This window comes from Mustela erminea, chromosome 8 (genome assembly GCF_009829155.1).
Source record: "Mustela erminea isolate mMusErm1 chromosome 8, mMusErm1.Pri, whole genome shotgun sequence".
Taxonomy (NCBI): Eukaryota; Metazoa; Chordata; class Mammalia; order Carnivora; family Mustelidae; genus Mustela; species Mustela erminea.
In genome coordinates this window covers 96,770,853-96,789,782 of record NC_045621.1, presented here as the reverse complement: position 1 = coordinate 96,789,782, position 18,930 = coordinate 96,770,853, and the positions used below count along the sequence as shown (strand labels likewise).

Here is an 18,930-nt window from a genome sequence, read left to right as displayed (position 1 = left end):
GTATAGAGGTTCCTCAAAACAATTAAAAGTAGAAATACCATATGATCCAGTAATTCTACTATTGGGTACTGGAATTTCATTTACCCAAGGAAAACAAAAATGCTAACTTAAAAAGATATATGCACCCCTATGTTTATTGCAGCATTATTTATAACAGTAAATATGGAAGCTTCCCTAAGTGTCCATTGATAAATAATATATGATTTTACACAGACACATAAACACACATACACATACACAGATACACTATGAAATATTATTTAGCCACAGAAAAATAATGAAATCTTGCCATTTGTTCCAAACATGGGTGAACCTAGAGGGCAGTATGCTAACTGAGAAGTCAGAGGAAAATGAATACCATATAATTTTACTACTGTGTAGAATCTAAAAAATGAAGCAAACGAAACAGTCTGGAAACAGCCTCCTGCAGAGAACAAGATGGTGACTGTCAGAAGGGATGGGAGATGGGTGAAAAGGTTAAAGGGATCAAGAGGTACAAAGTTCATTTATAAACTATCTAAGTCAGGGTATATAAATACAGCATAGGGATTATAGTCATTAACATTGTAATAATGTGTGGTGACCAGTGGTAACTATCCTTATGGTGGTGAGCCTTTTGCAATGTACAGATTTGTTGAAACACTATGTTGTATACCTGAGACTAGTAACATTGTATGTCAATTATAATTCAACACTGGCTTCTTGAAGTTTGGATACACTAAAATTATAACTTTACTGTTGTAAGGGGTAGGCCTTAGGGGCTCTTATATCAACAAGGACCTATCCATGGTTTTTAATTAGGCATCTTATTCTCTTTGAGGTTGTAGGAAACCATCACTTTTCCCCTTGAGGAAGAAGACGTTAAATGCTTTACTCGGGCCAACATAGCTTGTAATCAATAGTTGTTCAGATACTTGGAATTTGTTACTGAGGTTTAGACTGCCACTCAGGAAAATGGTGCTGAACTAGAAATTGTCTTTTCCTATGTTTACATTCCCCTTTTACTAAAAACCTGGATTCCTAACTATTAGCTGATCTTTAATTATAGTACCCACCCTAGTACCAGTGAGGTAAAGGAAGAGAGAAGAAATAGTTACAACCACGTTTTTGTATATTCCATTATTGAACTGGAGAGATCACTATTTCTCAAAATGCACTCTTTGGAACTTTAGTCAGACTAGATGCTGCAAGAAAGATGGGATTTTTTTTAAGAAGTCAAAGTTTTATTTTATATCCCATATTTGATATTCATAGCACATGTTAGCCATTTAAATGACTCCGTGAAGTTCTAGAATTCAAACATTTTCTCTCTTTTTTTTTTAAGATTTTATTTATTTATTTGACAGAGAGAAATCACAAATAGATGGAGAGGTAGGCTAGAATTCAAACATTTTAAAAGTTGGGGTTTCCTAGAATATCTCAAATTTGACCACAGGGTAACTGATTTGGAAAAAAAAAAAAAAATCTGTAACAGCTGCCCAGGGTATTCATTTTTCTTGGAATGTGCTTAAGAAAATGCTCATGGATCATTTAGATTACTGTCTTCAGCAGAGAGGAAAGAGGATTCTGACTTCTGGGGAACATGTGGAAAATGTCTGGAGACATTTTTGGTTGTCCCAACAAAGGGTTTGGTACTGGAATGTGGTGGGTAAGATAATGTTAAACAACCTAAAATGCACAAAACAACCTTATTCCCATCCCCCAAGGTAAAGAATGGTCTGGCCCCAAATGTCAATAGTGCCTTGACTGAAATCCCTAGCTTTTTCAAATGGGACTCTGATCTGGGATTTGTGGGCTAGTAGTTGGCACTATGTATTCAGTAGATCTTGTCATTTAATTTTGGCCATGTAGACCTTATTCTTTATGTACAGCCTATCAATAACACTGTCTCCAATTCAAGCTATGAAAATCTGAAATGAACACTTGGATATTGTCTGGTTGAGTTATTAGCCAGCTGTTAAGTATCTTTGCTATTTTAGTGGTTTCTACTTATGTTCTTGGAAGCTTTCTATGATACATGCATTAAATACTACAAAATGATCCAGATGCATAATTAGAGAAAAATAAGATTAAACATGTATTTGTACATGTTATAGAAATGTTTTATCTTAACCATCATGGGTTTCAAATAATCCCAGTGTTCAGGAAACTTAAATACTAGCTTTACTGATACCTTCTTTTTACAGAAAAGGAAACTCATTCCAGAGATGATATCCCTGTGGCCAGTTTGGGGAGGCCAGGCCAAGAGTCCAAGGCTCCAAAACTCACAGACTTCTTTCCATTTCTATAGTATTATGCCACTTCCATTTTTCACACTTAATTTCACATGTGATATGGAAGAGTCATTAACACCATAAATATTCATGAATTCAGTGTGTATCTTCCAACTGCTTGTGTTTGTTCTAAACTCTTAATCCAAAGCCGTGAATGGATAAAAATTTCTATCAAATGTTAGAAGAAAGATTTTTCAGTAGCTGTTTTTTTACAATCTCTCTTGTCAGTCAGATATATTTAGCCAAATCAGAAATGGTAGCAGATGATATAAAAAGCATTAGGTATAAACCTTTTTCTCCTATTCTTAACTATACACATTAAAACATATGAACATACAGAAATTTAGCCTCCCATTTCAACAACTACTAGTAAACTAGTTGTTACTGGGAATGTTTCTTTTTCATCAAACAGGGAGATACTGAGCAAAGAAGACCCACCCAGACTTGTGCTCAAGTCCTACTACACTAGGTTTTAAAGATTCTGACTCTACCTATTCAGATGAATTCACATGAGAGTTTTCTGTTGGTGTCAAAAAGTCTTTTTTGAGCTAAATGACTGCTCATTGCTAGATAGCTATATTTGAACTTCAAATTCCTTTGCAATTTGAAAACCAGAGAAAGATTATAGGTCTATTTCAGTAGAATACTAAACAAGGCACCAAAATAACCAGTTATTCTAAGAGTATAATTAGGACAATGTATTTGTGTCACTGCAGATGTTTATGTTATAAGATACAACTACAACCTATTAAAGAGTAGTAGCCACCTCCATGAAAAAAAGGAAAGACTTATTTTTTGTATCTAATCTTATAACAAATCTTCATTGGTCCCAGTCTTTCATTATTAAGCAAGTAGCAATAGTATGCCATGTGTCTATCATGCATTTGATCAATCCTCAAACATGGTAGCCATAAATTAATGCTGAATAAAATTATTTTTAGAAATCTAAGTATTCAGGATTTATCTAAGTTATATGTAGGTTGAAATATAAATGAAAGACCATCAGTTAAGCTCAGTAGCAATGATAATAGCCCACTCCATGAAAATTGTAGCAACTACAAATCAAAGGCATAATACAAATCAGAAAAAAAGTTTATACTGTCTTATGGGGACGTTTATTTAACTTCAGACAATCCAATTGTGCTTGAGTACATGAAATGCTATTCCTATAAGCCTCTACACATCATAGATTGTCCCTAATTCAAGAAAGTACTTTAAAAATTTAATCATAACCAGTAAGAATTTCCCCACACTGCTCACTGTAGGCTCACTGGCATAGCTTTCACCCAAAAGTAATTTGGCTAGAATTGCAGTTATGACATTGTACTAACCATCAAAAAGTCTACCACTTCAAGTCAGCCAAGATCTGTTTATAAAATATAATCAAGGATAATTTCATGATTCAATAAATAGTGTATAAATTTGCTATTATTGATTTTCATTTTCTTTTCAATAAGACCCATTTCCGTCTTCTCCCTGATAGTTTTTCTGACTATTCAAATGTCATTATTGCCCTTTATTGTTATTCAAATGAAGATTTTTTATTAGATCCTCTGCCACTATGTATAAGCCTTTGCTTCTTCAGCAGCAATAATTCTATTTCTGAAGGAAAATAGAAGTGATAGCACACAAAGCTCTGAGCTCTTACTTTATGTTAGGTTAAGTCTATGCCTGAAATTATATTTTCATTTAATCCAATCCAAGAAGACCAAAAGATTTTTATTAGCTACCTTATCAAAGAAGGAAAACATTCTTTTCCATGCAGGTTTTTTTGGTTCAAAGACCCATGGAACTCTACTCCTCCCCAATGATGTATATAAGACATGCTTACTGACCAAATTAAAGTCTAATTTCTTTCATCAGATGGTATTCATCATTTTTTGTATGTACTTTTTCTCTCAAAAGATAGGGAAAACCAAATATTCTATATAAAGAGTTGGAGGTAAATTATATAATTCATTTAAATAACATTTTGCACCTTGGAGGAGATCTATGCGAAATATAACCTGAAAGATACATAACTATACATAAATTGTTGCTGTCTTCATTAATAAAATACACTGGTTTACAAAAGAAAACTTTACCAACACCATTTATAGCTCTCAAAAACACATCTAACAGTATCACACAGAGGTATATAAAATTAACTTGTATGTCTGCTAGCAGGAAGCAGACTTAAAAATTATTTACTTTTGTTATACCCTACTTTTTCCATACAGAGAAATAGAGAGTCTACTACTATAGGCACAGATCTGTTCTTTAGCAGGGAAACTAATACAAAGGACAAAACAAATGAAATTATTAGGCACTAAGACTAAGAACTACAATCCTTCAGAGAGGACAGATTTCAGGGTTATTAGGATTTGTTATAAGATGCCTGAAGGGGCACCTGGATGGCTCAGTGGATTAAAGCCTCTGCCTTCAGCTCTGGTCATCATCCCAGGGTCCTGGGATGGAGCCCCACGTTGGGCTCTCTGCTCAGCAGGGAGCCTACTTCCCTCTCTCTCTCTCTGCCTACTTGTGATCTCTCTCTCTCTCTTTCTCTCTCTGTCAAATAAATAAAATCTTAAAAAAAAAAAATTAAAAAAAAAAAAAAAAGATGCCTGAAAAAGGGGCAGCCTAGCCCGGTACAGAGACTGATGGTGATACATTGGGATAAGGTTGGCAAGAAAGCCACAGGGTGAGCAAAGCTTTACCCACCCTGTCTGGGTACATGGAGAGTACTCTCCTCCATGCTGCCAAGAATTAAGAAATCATGGCCTTCAGGGGCTTACTGACCCTGGGGAGACAAAGCTAATTACATTAAACAATTCTGGTACAATGTGAGCCATCATGTAATTAAACCCTAGCATAGTTGTTCCAAATAACAGGAGCTATAGTAATTTAGGAAAAGGAATAGCAGATCCCATTGGAGCATGGACACAGAGCATGAGCACCAGGGCCCTAACAATCTAGAAAATAACAACGCAATCCTTTCAATCAGCCTCAATTCCTGAGAGGCCTGAGGGAACGAGACACTTGAGAATACGCCTTTTATGATATTAACCTCTTTATCCAGATTACCTTCACCAATGTTCTCCCATACCTTTCTTCAATGAGCATCAGAACTCACCACACAGAACGAAAAATGAAACACGAGAGGCCTATAGAACAGCGTTCTTAAAATATTCTCCGTTGATATGAAGAGAAGCAGACATTTTAAGCAGCTGTATTCAACTTTTCAATTACATAAAAGTCTTAATCTTTAAGCAGGCAAGGGTCAGAGAATTGGATTCTAGTTTCCACAATGAAAGTTATGTGGCTTTGGACAAATTAATTTCTTGACCTTGACAAAGTGTCATGATTTCCACCATCCTCCTGGCTCTGAGCAGGCCCTTGACTCAAGGACAACTCCTGGCACTGTTGCTTTACTTTGATTAAAGGAATACAAGTTCCTAAGGAGCCTCTGGTGACTTGCTTCCAAAGGTGTTTTGACACTAAGGGCAAGAAGAGAAAGTATGCCGACTCCCCTCCCTGCCTCGGTGATCAACACAGAAGATAATCAAGGCTGCTCTGAGTTCTAGGCATGCATTTCACTCACCTCCATAGATTTCTGTGTTGTTCCTCGAGCTGAGTTAGAAGATGCTCAATGTATTTATTGGAGTCCATGTATTCCTGCATATGCAGACACACAAAGACAAATAAAGCCTCATTACAATCGTCGCCAGAATTCAGACTACCTATCTTTACAGGAAAGACTTTTGACAAGATAATCCCTGGTCCCTCTCAGTTCTAGGAATCAGGGTATCTGTAACGAATACGCAGAGTTCCTTGGAGATGTCCTTGGATCATTCTATAAACAGAGAACCGGAAGTTCTATAGAGTCAGCATGAAAACCCTCTGATTCACAGAAGAAAGCTACATTTCCTAGTTATCTACACTGTGGTCAGTATATTCTACCATATAAAAATAAGCAAGCCAAGGGCTCCTGGATGGCTCAGTCATAAGTGGCTGAGTCTTGATTTTGGCTCAGGTCATGATCTCAGGATCCTGAGATCAAGCCCCACGGAGGGCTCTGTGCTCAGCAGGGAGTCTCCTTGAGGATTCTCTCTCTCCCTCTGCCCAGCCCGCCTCATGCTTGTGAGCTCTCTCTCTCAAAATAAATAAATAAATAGGGGGGTAAATTGATAAATAAATAAGCAAGAAAGCAAACAAGCCAGTGTTGCTGCTGACCTTAGAAAATAAGAATAAAATAGGCAAGACAGGTCTTGATTACAGTGATCTTAGAATATTTGCTTACTAGTAAAAATGCTACTTTTGAACTATATAAAATGCTTGATATATTCACTGGGCACATTGTTTACATGGATGAAATGTGTCCATTTTCCTGTATTTCCTTATATAAAAACATAGTCTACTTTGTTTTGGGGGTTTGTGGGTTTTTTTGTTTGGTTTGGTTTGGGTTTTTTGTTTTTGTTTTTGTTTTTGTCTTATAGAAAAAGAACCTGGCTTCTAGGAAGCTATGAAAGCAAGGTATATTTTTTTAAATGTGTAAATTTTTGCCAATCAAACCGTATTTTTAAGAAACATTTCTGAAACATAAGGAATACCTTGTAACATAGATTTATAGAAGTCCATAGGTTATCAAATACAATTTTTTAAAATTAGTGATTTCTGCAAATGAGGTTCATATGCAACAGCTTCAGTTGCTGATTATGGAGCAAAATACAATGTGTAAAATTTTTCATGATTGATTTCCTCCTGAACCCGATGCTTCTTCTACTTTCTATTTGAACATCTAGCCCACAGTCCTGTGTCTCTAGTACATCTGCCTTAGATGGACTAGGGTACAATGGTTTCAGTGTTAAAGGTACCCATGAAAGTTATCGTTTTGTTTCTTATGGATTTGAGATAAACCAGGAAATTTGATTAATACTGATTCATTCTGAAATAGATTTGTTTTGATTGAGTGCTGTATATAATTGCTTGCTCCTAAAAGTGTATATCCCTTATAATGGGGGACCATGGAAAACACACAGTAAGAATTGAGCTGATACTTTGGAAAAAGTCCTTTCCTGAGTTTCTAGACCTGGATCGACCCATTTACCTTTTTTTTTTTTTTTACTTTCTATAATATTTCAATTAGGCTAAACAGCACACCATATCTTTACCTAGCTAAAACTGCTGTTCTCTAATGGTATAAAGTTGTTGCAGATAATTAGCTGAAGAGTTTTATTCTTATTAAATCATATTCTTCTTCAAGTTAATTATATAAAAAGACCATTAGTCAGTCATATCAAAATGAAAGCAGAAATCTGTTAATGCAGAAAATTATAATAGTTTGTATGTATGGTACTGAGTATCCTGATCACAATTTAAAGAAGACTAAGAACCCTCAAAGTTATCAAAGACATTACTTTTCAAATACATCCATCAACATTTTTAAACACTGTTTCCAATTAGAAACAAATGCATAATCTCAAAATCACTCATCTATTCTTTATTCAATTGCTTTTCAAAATGTATTATACTCCAAATGCTATTCTAAATTTCCTTCACAGAGTAATAACCAAGAGGGCAAAAGTTCCTGCTCTCAAAGAGCTTACAGTCTGCAGACAAAGATGTAACAAATGAACACACGGACTCCTGAGTGCTGATATGCTATGAAGGAAACAGGAGGGACGAGAGAATCTAAATGAGGAAAGGTCACTATCCTTACAGAAGGTGGTTGGATGGAGACCCTGGGCAAATGATATTAAGCTAAGACCTGGAAAAGAAAAAGGCGGTAAGCATATAGAGAAAAGAGGGATGAGGGAAAGGAAATAGCTTCTGCAAAGACTCCAATATGCGGTACTTGAGGAACAGAAAGGAAGCTAGTGAGGCTAGGCCCAGAGCGACTGGAGTGTGGCGTCTAGAATACAATTGGTGAGCTAAGCAGGGCCAAATCATGAACAAGCTCTGGAAAACCGTTTGGACTAAAACCAATGGATTTGTGGTTTTGTTGACTTTTCTCAGCTCAAGGCAGAGGATGAAGCTGAAAAGTGTGAGGACTGCAGATAAGATCTTTGGATCAAGATTTAGGTTCAAATCCTGGTTTCGGTACTTACTAGCTCTGTTCTTGGGTAAAATTGTTTAGTCTCTCTAAGACTTATTTCCTCATCTTCAGAGAGAGTATTAATAGTCAGTTCACAGAGGTGTTATAAGAATTTAATAGTTTACGTAAGCATGTATTACAGTGTCCACTAAGCACAGACTTTGTCATCATGTCACTCACCTCTTCTCACAGGCAAATTACTTCACAATGTGAAGGTGAGATCCATTTTTTTCTCATCTTACCCAATATCAGGATTTTAAGCACATGCTTCTAAGATTACAGTTGCTGAATATTAGAATAGGAAGTTAGAGATGAATAGTAACAAAACAGATTTTCAACCATTAAATATAGGTGTCACTGAATTAGGATTTATAAGCTATTTCAAGTAACAATACTGGCAGCTTCTGTAACTTCACCCACATCCAGATGGCCAACAGACACATGAAAGGATGCCAATGTCACTCATCCTCAGGGAAATGCAAATCAAAACCACAATGGGATATCACCTCACACCAGTCAGAATGGCTAAAAAAAAAAAAACAACACAAGAAACACAGGTTGGCGAGGATGTGGAAAAAAGAACTCACTTGCGCTGTTGGTGAGAATGCATGCAAACTGTGCAGCCACTGTGGAGAACTATATGGAGGTTCTTCAAAAAATTAAAAATAGAATTATCTTATAATCCAGTAATCACACTACTGGGTATTTATGCAAAGACTATGAAAACACTATTTTGAAAAGATATATGCACCCCTATGTTTATTGCAGCATTACTGATAATAGCCAAGTTATGGAAGCAGCCCAAATGTCCATGGATAAATGAATGGATAAAGAAGAGGTGGCAGATATATGCAATGGAATATTACTCAGCCATTAAGAAGAAATGAACTCTTGCTATTTGCAACAACATGTATGGATCTAAATGGTACAATGCTAAGCAAAATAAGTCAGTGATAGAAATAGAAATGCCATATGATTTCATTCATATGTGAAATTTAAGAAACAAATGAAAAAAGAAAAAGAGAGACAAATCAGGAAACTCTTTTAAGTATAGAGAACACACTGCTGGTTACCAGAGGGAAGGTGGGTAGGGGTGGGTGAAATAGGTGGAGGGGATTAAGAGTACACTTACCATGATGAGCACTAAGTACTGTACAGAATTGTTGAATTACTATATTGTATGCCTGAAACTAATATAACACTGTACATTAACTATACTCACATTAAAATTTAAATTTAAAATTTTTAAAATTAAATTTAAAATGAATTTTTAAATGAAATAAAAAATGAAAATTTAAAATAAAAAAATATATATATACATGAATAATATCAAGAGTCCCACTAACTGCTCCATGATACTGAGATAAGCTAGGTGGGAGTGCTCCATAGTATCTGGGTAGGATATCCCTGGGTCAAGCCAGGAAACCATTACCTGCATGAATACCGGAGTGTGTTGTTGTTAAGGTGAAATGAAGGAGTCAAATCTTATTCAGAAGACCTGAGTTATCGGGGGGGGGGGGGGGGGGCGGGGGAGGGGAGTCAACTAAAAAACAAAAAAAAGTCAATAGCCTCCTGGCCTATTATTTTCATCTTAACTAAAACTTACACAAAACTTCATTGTGTTAGGCATTGTGCTAATAAGCACTTTCATAATATTTTCTAATTTAATCTCAATAACCCCATAAGGTAGATACTAGTATTATCTGCATATTGAAAGTGAGGTAACAGACTTCCAGTGTCATACTGCAAGGAAAAGGCAGAGCCAGGATTTGAATCCTGCTATGAATGCAGTCCAGAACCACTCTGTGTGACCATCCTGCTAAACTTTTCATCCCCACTCTCTATGTATATGCTATTTCTTTTGCCTAGAACACTTAACCAAAATAACAATAGTGGTAACAGTAATAAAATGTACTATTAAAATTAAATAAACAAAATAGTTCTGCCCATTTTTCCATAAAACTAATTATAGTGATAACTATGAGGTCTTAACCCATGTAATAAGGGGAAAGAAACTAGGATTATGAATTTTCCCTCTTTTGAGCTTTAGTTTTCCCCATAGCATTCTCCCTTCTAACATCCAATATATTTTACTTGACTATTTTTTGGTAACGCTTATACTCCACACTCATCTCTCCCCAACCACACACATACACATACACACACACACACACACACACATACACACACCTGCACACACACACGGCTAACTAAAATGAATTGAGGAATAAAAAAGTATGATGCTTACCTATACTTTCTGTTTAATGAATTAATTTTTACTCTGGCTTAAAGAATTTAAGCAACATCATCACACGTTTATTGTTTCTATTCCCTGAATTGGAAAAAAAATAGTTAACTAATAAGAAATTGCTCATTTTATAAGAATAAAATCAGATCATTCCACTGGGAACCACTATTATCCAACCAGCTGGAGGTTAACTCCAAGGAAACAATAGGTGGTGAGGGCAGTGGAGCTGCAGGGGTTCACAGTGAGCTACAGTCATATCAACTGCAACATTGTAGCTACTACACCTACAGCAGGAGCTTGGGGATCAAGCACAAACAGGATGTTATAACAGGGTCTCCAGTATTCTAAAGTATCAAAGGCACAGACACAAAGAAAGGGCATGGCAAGATCTCACCTCACTAAAACATAGTTCTCCAAACTGCCTGAAAGACACTGGATATTTGGGAGAGCTTAGACAAAATTTTTTATAAATGCAGATTGAGGAGCACCTACGTGGCTCAGTTGATTAAGCATCTCCTTTCAGCTCAGGACTGAGCCCCACATTGGTCTCCCTGCTCCATGGGGAGCCTGCTTCTCCTTCTCCCTCTGCTCCTCCCCACCTTAGCTCTCCCTCTCTGTCTCTCTCGAATAAATTAATTAACTAAATCTTTAAAAGTAAATAAATAAATGCAGATGGACAGGAAGTAGAATGTATGCTCTCTGTTGGCTAAACCAGATCTGGATGGATCACTTCAGAATAAGCACATTGAAAACATACAATAAAAAACCCATAGCAAAGAATGAAAGGACAAAAAATAGAGAACATCACCCTCAGTCAGAAGATGGGGTGTCACTCTTGAAAATGATTAAGAAAAACATGAAAGCATTATAGAAAAATCTTAACATGCTCAGTAGTTTCCATAAAGGCATGGACCCTCTGAAACATGTGCAGAAAGCTGTAAGGGGGTTAAAAAAAAATGGGGGCTGAGATGAAAAGATAGCCAATTTAACTTTTTTTTTTAAATTTTTTTATTTTTTATAAACATATATTTTTATCCCCGGGGTACAGGTCTGTGAATCACCAGGTTTACACACTTCACAGCACTCACCAAAGCACATACCCTCCCCAATGTCCATAATGCCAATTTAACTTTTTTAAAGATGTTATTTATTTTGGAGAGAGAGAAAGTGCATGCATAAGCAATAGTAGGGGGAGGGGCAGAGGGAGAGAATCTTTGTTTTTGTTTTTAAAGATTTATCTATTCTACAGAGAGAGACAGTGAGAGAGGGAACAGAAGCAGGGTAAGTGGGAGAGGGAGAAGAAGGTTTCCCACTGAGCAGGGAGATTGATGCAGGGCTCAATCTCAGGATCCTGGGACCAGGACCTGAGCAGAAGGCAGACACTTAAGGACTGAGCCACCCAAGTGCCACAGAGCAGGAGAAAATTTTAAGCAGATTCCCCACTGAGCTTGGAGCCTACCTGGGGCTCAATCTCATGACCCTGAAATTGTGATTGGAGCCAAAACCAAGAGACTGACAACTGAGCCACCAGCCACCATGATAGCCCAATTAATTTTTATAAAACAGGACAAGCTGAAGTAACAAAATTAAATAAAAAGGTACTTGGGTGAGCTAAGAATTTCAAGGAAATATACACTGCAAAAGCAAAATTGCAACCTGTTGATCCCCACTATACTTTTTATTATGGGGTGACTCTCCCCACCATGGACTGGTACCTTAGCAAAATGCAAGCAATTGATTTTGCTTTATTAGTATGGAACTAGTCACACAAATGAAGTCTACTTCTCAAGTCTCTCATTGTTTTATTAGTATGGAACTAGTCACACAAATGAAGTCTACTTCTCAAGTCTCTCATCTAGAAACAATTCAGACTGGGTACTTAAATACTCACTAACTTTTCTGCCCCTTCTTTAGTAGGATTCACTTAGTGAGGACTGAAACTGCTGTGACTAGAGAAAAACATACACACATCTCCTCATTATCCTTGATGCCAATGTTCACCATGTGCAACACAGCTTACCCATGAAGACTGTCACTTTCCCAAGTATTGCTCTGCCCAGCATGTACTTCCCATGCCACTCACCACAAGGACTTCATTCAAAGTAATTAACTTGGTAAACATTCTATTCTACTCATTTTCTTTATGGGGAAAAAAAAACTACAACACCTTAGATACCTAAGGGGAAGTGACAATAAAAGTACAAACACAGTCCTGCAGAAGACAAATGTAATCTAAGTTAATGAAGGAAAGATAAAGATGAAAAGAGAGACACAATTGATATTGGTTCAGAAAATGTAGGTTTGTCTGACAATTATGGCTCTTGAGTATTTCACAAGATTTGGAATGGAAATAATGATCGAAGAGATAATTAAAGAAATATTTCAGAACAGAGGAAAAAAAGAGACTTGAATATGTGCATCAAAAGGGCTCATCCAGAGGAGACAAGATGGTCGAGGAGTAGCAGACTGAGATGACAGCAGGTTTTAGGAGTTCAGTTAGATAGTTATCAAACCATTCCAGACACCTACAAGTCCAACATAGATTGAAGAGAAGAAGAGCAGCAAATCTAGAAACAGAATATTGACCACTTTCTGAAATGTAGGGCAGGTGGAGAAGTGAATCCGAAGCCATGGGAAGATAGACTGTGTGGGGAGGGGCCAGCTCCTGGCAAGCAGCAGAGTAACGGAGCACAAAATCAGAACTTGTAGTAGCCATCTCCACTGAGGGACATCACTCCAGAGGCTAAGCAGGGTTGGAGTCCTCACGGGGAAAGTGTGGTCTCAATTCCCACAGGGTCACAGAAGGATCGAGGGTGTCTGAGTGTAGCAGAGCTCACAGGTATCAGAGCGGGGAAACCAGCTACAGAGATGGAGCCAAGGAGTGAGATCTCAGCTCAGGGTGACCTTCAACTATGATCTGTGGCACAGTCAGACCACTGCTCTTTGAGCAGGGCTCCCACAAGTGGCAGATCCGGGGAAACCAACCTTCAAGGGCAGAGCGGCAGGATCTGCTGGGTTTGGAGACTCCAGGCTGGGCTGTGTGCCAGAGACAGAGACAGGGGCTGTGTGCTAGATCACAGGCCAGGTGAGCTCAGAGTGTGGCCAGAGACCAGGAAGACAGGAGTGATTGAGCGCTTTTCTCCGAGGGCGCACTGAGGAGTGGGGCCCCGAGCTCTCGGCTCCTCTGGGCCAGAGATTGGAAGGCCACCATTTTCATTCCTGTCCTCTAGAGCTCTACGGAAAGTGTTCAGGGAACAAAAGCTCCAGAGAGTGAACCTAAACAGATTACTTAGCCTGGCCCCTGGCAAGGATGGTGCAATTCCACCTCGGGAAAAGACACCTGAGAATCACTGCAACAGGCCCCTTGCCAAGAAGATCAGCAAGAACATCCAGCCAAGACCAAGCTCACTGCTCAATAAGAACTGTAGAATTCCAGAGGAGGGGAAAGCAAAGCATGGAATTCATGGCTTTCTCCCCATGATTCTTTAGTCTTCCAAAGTTAATTAATTTTTTTAAATTTTATTTTTTTCTTATTCTAATTTTTAACTTTTCTTCTTTCTTCCTTTAACCATTTTTAACTAGTTTATCTTGACAATAACTTTCTAAAAACAAATATCGTTAAACCATCATTATAGTCATATTTTATCCTTCATTGTATCTAACTTAACTTTTGTAAACAAAAGTTCATATATTCTTATCTGGATAAAATGACAAGGTGGAAAAACTCAACACACACACACACACACACAAAAAGAATAAGAGGCAGTATTGAAAGCTAGGGCCCTCATCAATACAGACATTGGTAATATGTCAGATCTAGAGTTCAGAATGACGATTCTTCAGGTGCTAGCTGGGCTCAAAAAAGGCATGAAGATATTAGAGAAACCCTGTCTGGAGAAATCAAAGCCCTTTCTGGAGAAATAAAGAAGTAAAATCTAACCAAACTGAAATTTAAAAAGCTATTAATAAGGTACAATGAAAAATGTAGACCCTTACTGTTAGGATAAATGAGGCAGAAGAATTAGTGATATAGAAGACCAAATGACAGACAATAAAAAAGCTGAGCAAAAGAGAGACAAACAACTACTAGACCACGAGGGGAGAATTTGAGAGATAAGTAGTACCATACGTGGAAACAATATTAGAATAATTGCGATTCCAGAAGAAGAAGAAAGAGAGAGGGGAGCAGAAGGTATATTGGAGCGAATTGTTATAGAGAATTTCCCTAATATGGCAAAGGGAACAAGCATAAAAATCCAGGAGGTGCAGAGAACCCCCCTCAAAATCAATAAAAATAGATCCACACTCTGTCATCTAATAGTAAAAATTAAAAGTCTTAGTGACAAAGAGAAAATCCCCAAAGCAGCCCGGGATGAGAAGTCTGTAGCATACAATGGTAAAAATATTAGATTGGCAGCAGACTTAACCACAGAGACCTGGCAGGCCAGAAAGAACTGGCATGATACATTCAGAGCACTAAATGAGAGTAATATGCAGCCAAGAATACTATATCCAGCTAAGGCTATCATTGAAAATAGAAGGAGAGATAAAAAGATTCCAGGACAAACAAAAACTAAAAGAATTTGTAAACACAAAACCAACCTTACAGGATATATTGAAAGGGGTCCTCTAAGTAAAGAGAGAGCCTAAAAGTAGTAGATCAGAAAGGAACAGAGAGAATATATAGTAACATTACCCTTACAGGCAATACAATGGCATTAAATTCATATCTTTCAATAGTTACTCTGAATGTAAATGGGCAAAATGTCCCCAACCAAAAGACACAGGGTATCAGAATGGATAAAAAAAAGCAAAACTCACCAATATGCTGTTTAAAAGAAACTCATTTTAGACCCAAAGGCACCTCCAGATTTAAAGTGAAGGGGTGGAAAACAATTTACCATGCTAACGGACATCAAAAGAAAGCTGGGGTGGCAATCCTTGTATCAGATCAATTAGATTTTAAGCCAAAGACTATAATAAGAAATGAGGAAGGACACTGTATCATACTCAAAGGGTCTGTCCAACAAGAAGATCTAGCAATTTTAAATATCTATGCACCTAATATGGGAGCACCCAACTATATAAACCAATTAATAACAAAATCAAAGAAACACATTGACAATAATACAATAATAGTAGAGGACTTTAACACCCCCATCACTGAAATAGACAGATCATGCAAGCAAAAGATCAACAAGGAAATAAAGATCTTAAATGACACACTGGACCAGATGGACATCACAGATATATTCAGAACATTCCATCCCGAAGCAACAGAATACACATTCTTCTCTAGTGCACATGGAACTTTCTCCAGTATATATCACATCCTGGGTCACAAATCAGGTCTCAACCAATACCAAAGGACTGGGATCATTCCCTGCATTTTTTCAGACCACAATGCTCTGAAGCTAGAATTCAATCACAAAAGGAAAGTTGGAAAAGAACTCATATACATGGAGGCTAAAGAGCATCCTACTAAAGAATGAATGGGTCAACCAGAAAATTAAAGAAGAACTGAAAAAAAATCATGGAAACAAAGAATAATGAAAACACAACTGTTCAAATTCTGTGGGACACAGGAAAGGCAGTCCTGAGAGGAAAATATATAGTGATACAAGGCTTTCTCAAGAAATAAGAAAGGTCTCAAATATACAACCTAACCTTACACCTAAAGGAGCTGAAGAAAGAACAGCAAAGAAATCCTAAACCTAGAAGGAGAAGAGAAATAATAAAGATCAGAGCAGAAATCAATGAAATAGAAACCAAAAAAACAATAGAACAAATCAATAAAACTAGGAGCTGGTTCTTTAAAAGAATTAATAAGATTGAAAACCACCTGGCCAGACTTATCCAAAAGAAAAGAGAAAGGACCCAAATAAATAAAATCATGAATGAGAGAAGAGATATTACAACCAACACCAAAGAAATACAAACAATTATAAGAACATATTATGAGCAACTATATGCCAGGAAATTTGACAATCTGGAAGAAATGGATGCATTCCTAGAGAATATAAACTACCAAAACTGAACCAGGAAGAAATATAAAACCTGAACCGACCCATAACCAGTAAGGAGATTGAAGCAGTCATCAAAAATCTCCCAACAAACAAGAGCCCAAGGCCAGATGGCTTCCCAGGGGAATTCTACCAAACATTTAAAGAAGAATTAATACCTATTCTCCTGAAACTATTCCAAAAAATAGAAATGGAAGGAAAACTTCCAAACTCATTTGATGAGACCAGCATTACCTTGATCCCCAAACCAGAAAAAAAAAACCATCAAAAAAGAGAATTACAGACCAATATCCTTGATGAACACAGATGCAAAAATTCTCACCAAAATACTAGCCAATAAGGTCCAACAGTACATTAAAAGGATGATATACCATGACCAAGTGGGATTTATTCCAGAGCTGCAAGGTTGGTTCAACATCTGAAAATCAATCAATGTGATACAATACATTAATAAAAGAAAGAACAAGAACCATATGATACTCTCAATAGATGCTGAAAAAGCATTTGACAAAGTACAGCATCCCTTCCTGATCAAAACTCTTCAAAGTGTAGGGAGAGAGGGTACATACCTCAATATCATCAAAGTGATCTATGAAAAATCCAAGTGAATATCATTCTCAATGGAGAAAAACTGAGAGCTTCTCCGCTAAGGTCAGGAACATAGCAGGGATGTCCATTATCACCACTGCTATTCAACACAGTACTAGGAAATCTAGTCTCAGCAGTCAGACAACAAAAAGAAATTAAATGCATCCAAATCAGCAAAGAAGTCAAACTCTCCCTCTGCAGATGATATGATACTTTATGTGGAAAACCCAAAGGACTCCACTCCAAATCTGCTAGAACAGGAATTCAATAAAGTGTCAGGATATAAAATCAATGCACAGAAATCAGTTGCATTTCTATACATCAACAACAAGACAGAAGAAAGAGAAATTAAGGAGTCAATCCCATTTACAATTGTACCCCAAACCAAAAGATACCCAGGAACAAACCTAACAAAAAGGGGAAAGAATCTGAAGAATCTGTACTCGGAAAACTATAAAGTACTCATGAAAGATATTGAGGAAGACACAAAGAAATGGAAAAATGTTCCATGCTCATGAATTGGAATAACAGATATTGTGAAAATATCTATGCTACCTAGAGTTATCTACACATTTAATGCAGTCCCTACCAAAATACCATCAACTTTTTTCAAATTAATGGAACGAATTATCCTAAAATTTATATGGAACCAAAGAAGACTCCAAATAGCCAGAGGAATGTTGAAAAAGAAAATCAAAGCTGGTAGCATCACAATCCAGACTTCAAGCTCTAATACAAAGTTGTCATCATCAAGACAGTTTGGTACTGGCACAAGAACAGACACATAGATCAATGGAACAGAATAGAGAGCCCAGAAATAGACCCTCAACTCTACGGTAATCTTTGACAAATCTCAACTAATTTTTGACAAAGCAAGAAAGAATATCCAATGGAAAAAAGTCTCTTCAAAAAATGGTGTTGGGAAAATTGGACAGCCACATGCAGAAAAATGAAGCTGTACCATTTCCTTACACCACACACAAAAATAGACTAAAAATTAATGAAAGATCTCAATGTGAGAAAGGAATCCATCAAAATCCTTGAGGATAACACAGGCAGCAACCTCTTTGACCTCAGCGGCAGCAACTTCTTCCTAGAAACGTCACCAAAGGCAAAACACAGGTAGCAACCTCTTAGACCTCAGCCGCAGCAACTTCTTCCCAGAAACGTCATCAAAGACAAGGGAAGCAAGGGCAAAAAATGAACTATTGGGACTTCATTAAGATCAAAAGCTTTTGCACAGCAAAGGAAATAGTCAACAAAACCAAAAGACAACGGACAGAATGGGAGAAGATATTTGCAAACTACATATCAGATAAAGGGCTAGTATCCAAAATCTATGAAGAACTTATCAAACTCAAAACCCAACAAGATGGGATTGGGAGGGAGACAAACCATAAGTGACTCTTAATCTCACAAAACAAACTGAGGGTTGCTGGGGGGAGGGGTTGGGGGAAGGGGTGGGGTTATGGACATTGGGGAGGGTATGTGCTATGGTGAGTGCTGTGAAGTGTGTAAACCTGGCAATTCACATACCTGTACCTCGGGGGTATAAAAATATATTATATGTTTATAAAAAATTAAAAAAAAACAAAGAACAAATTATCCAATGAAAAAAATGGGCAAAGAACATGAACAGACATTTCTGCAGAGAAGATATCCAGATGGCCAACAGACACATGAAAAAGTGCTCCACATCACTCGGCATCAGGGAACTACAAAACC

At 37.2% G+C, this 18,930-nt stretch overlaps 1 protein-coding gene across 9 annotated transcripts in view; it reads right to left on the bottom strand.

Moving 5' to 3' along the window:
• Positions 1 to 18,930, bottom strand: part of NCKAP5 (NCK associated protein 5) — a 970,240-nt gene that overhangs the window by 617,210 nt on the left and 334,100 nt on the right. For 8 of the 9 annotated variants that reach the window (XM_032354091.1, XM_032354099.1, XM_032354093.1 and 5 more), the window contains one exon: positions 5,854 to 5,927. In XM_032354091.1, the coding sequence (XP_032209982.1) occupies positions 5,854 to 5,927 (74 nt within the window). Of the gene's footprint in view, positions 1 to 5,853; positions 5,930 to 18,930 lie in introns of those variants that run through there. The other variant, XM_032354095.1, reaches the window with a different exon arrangement.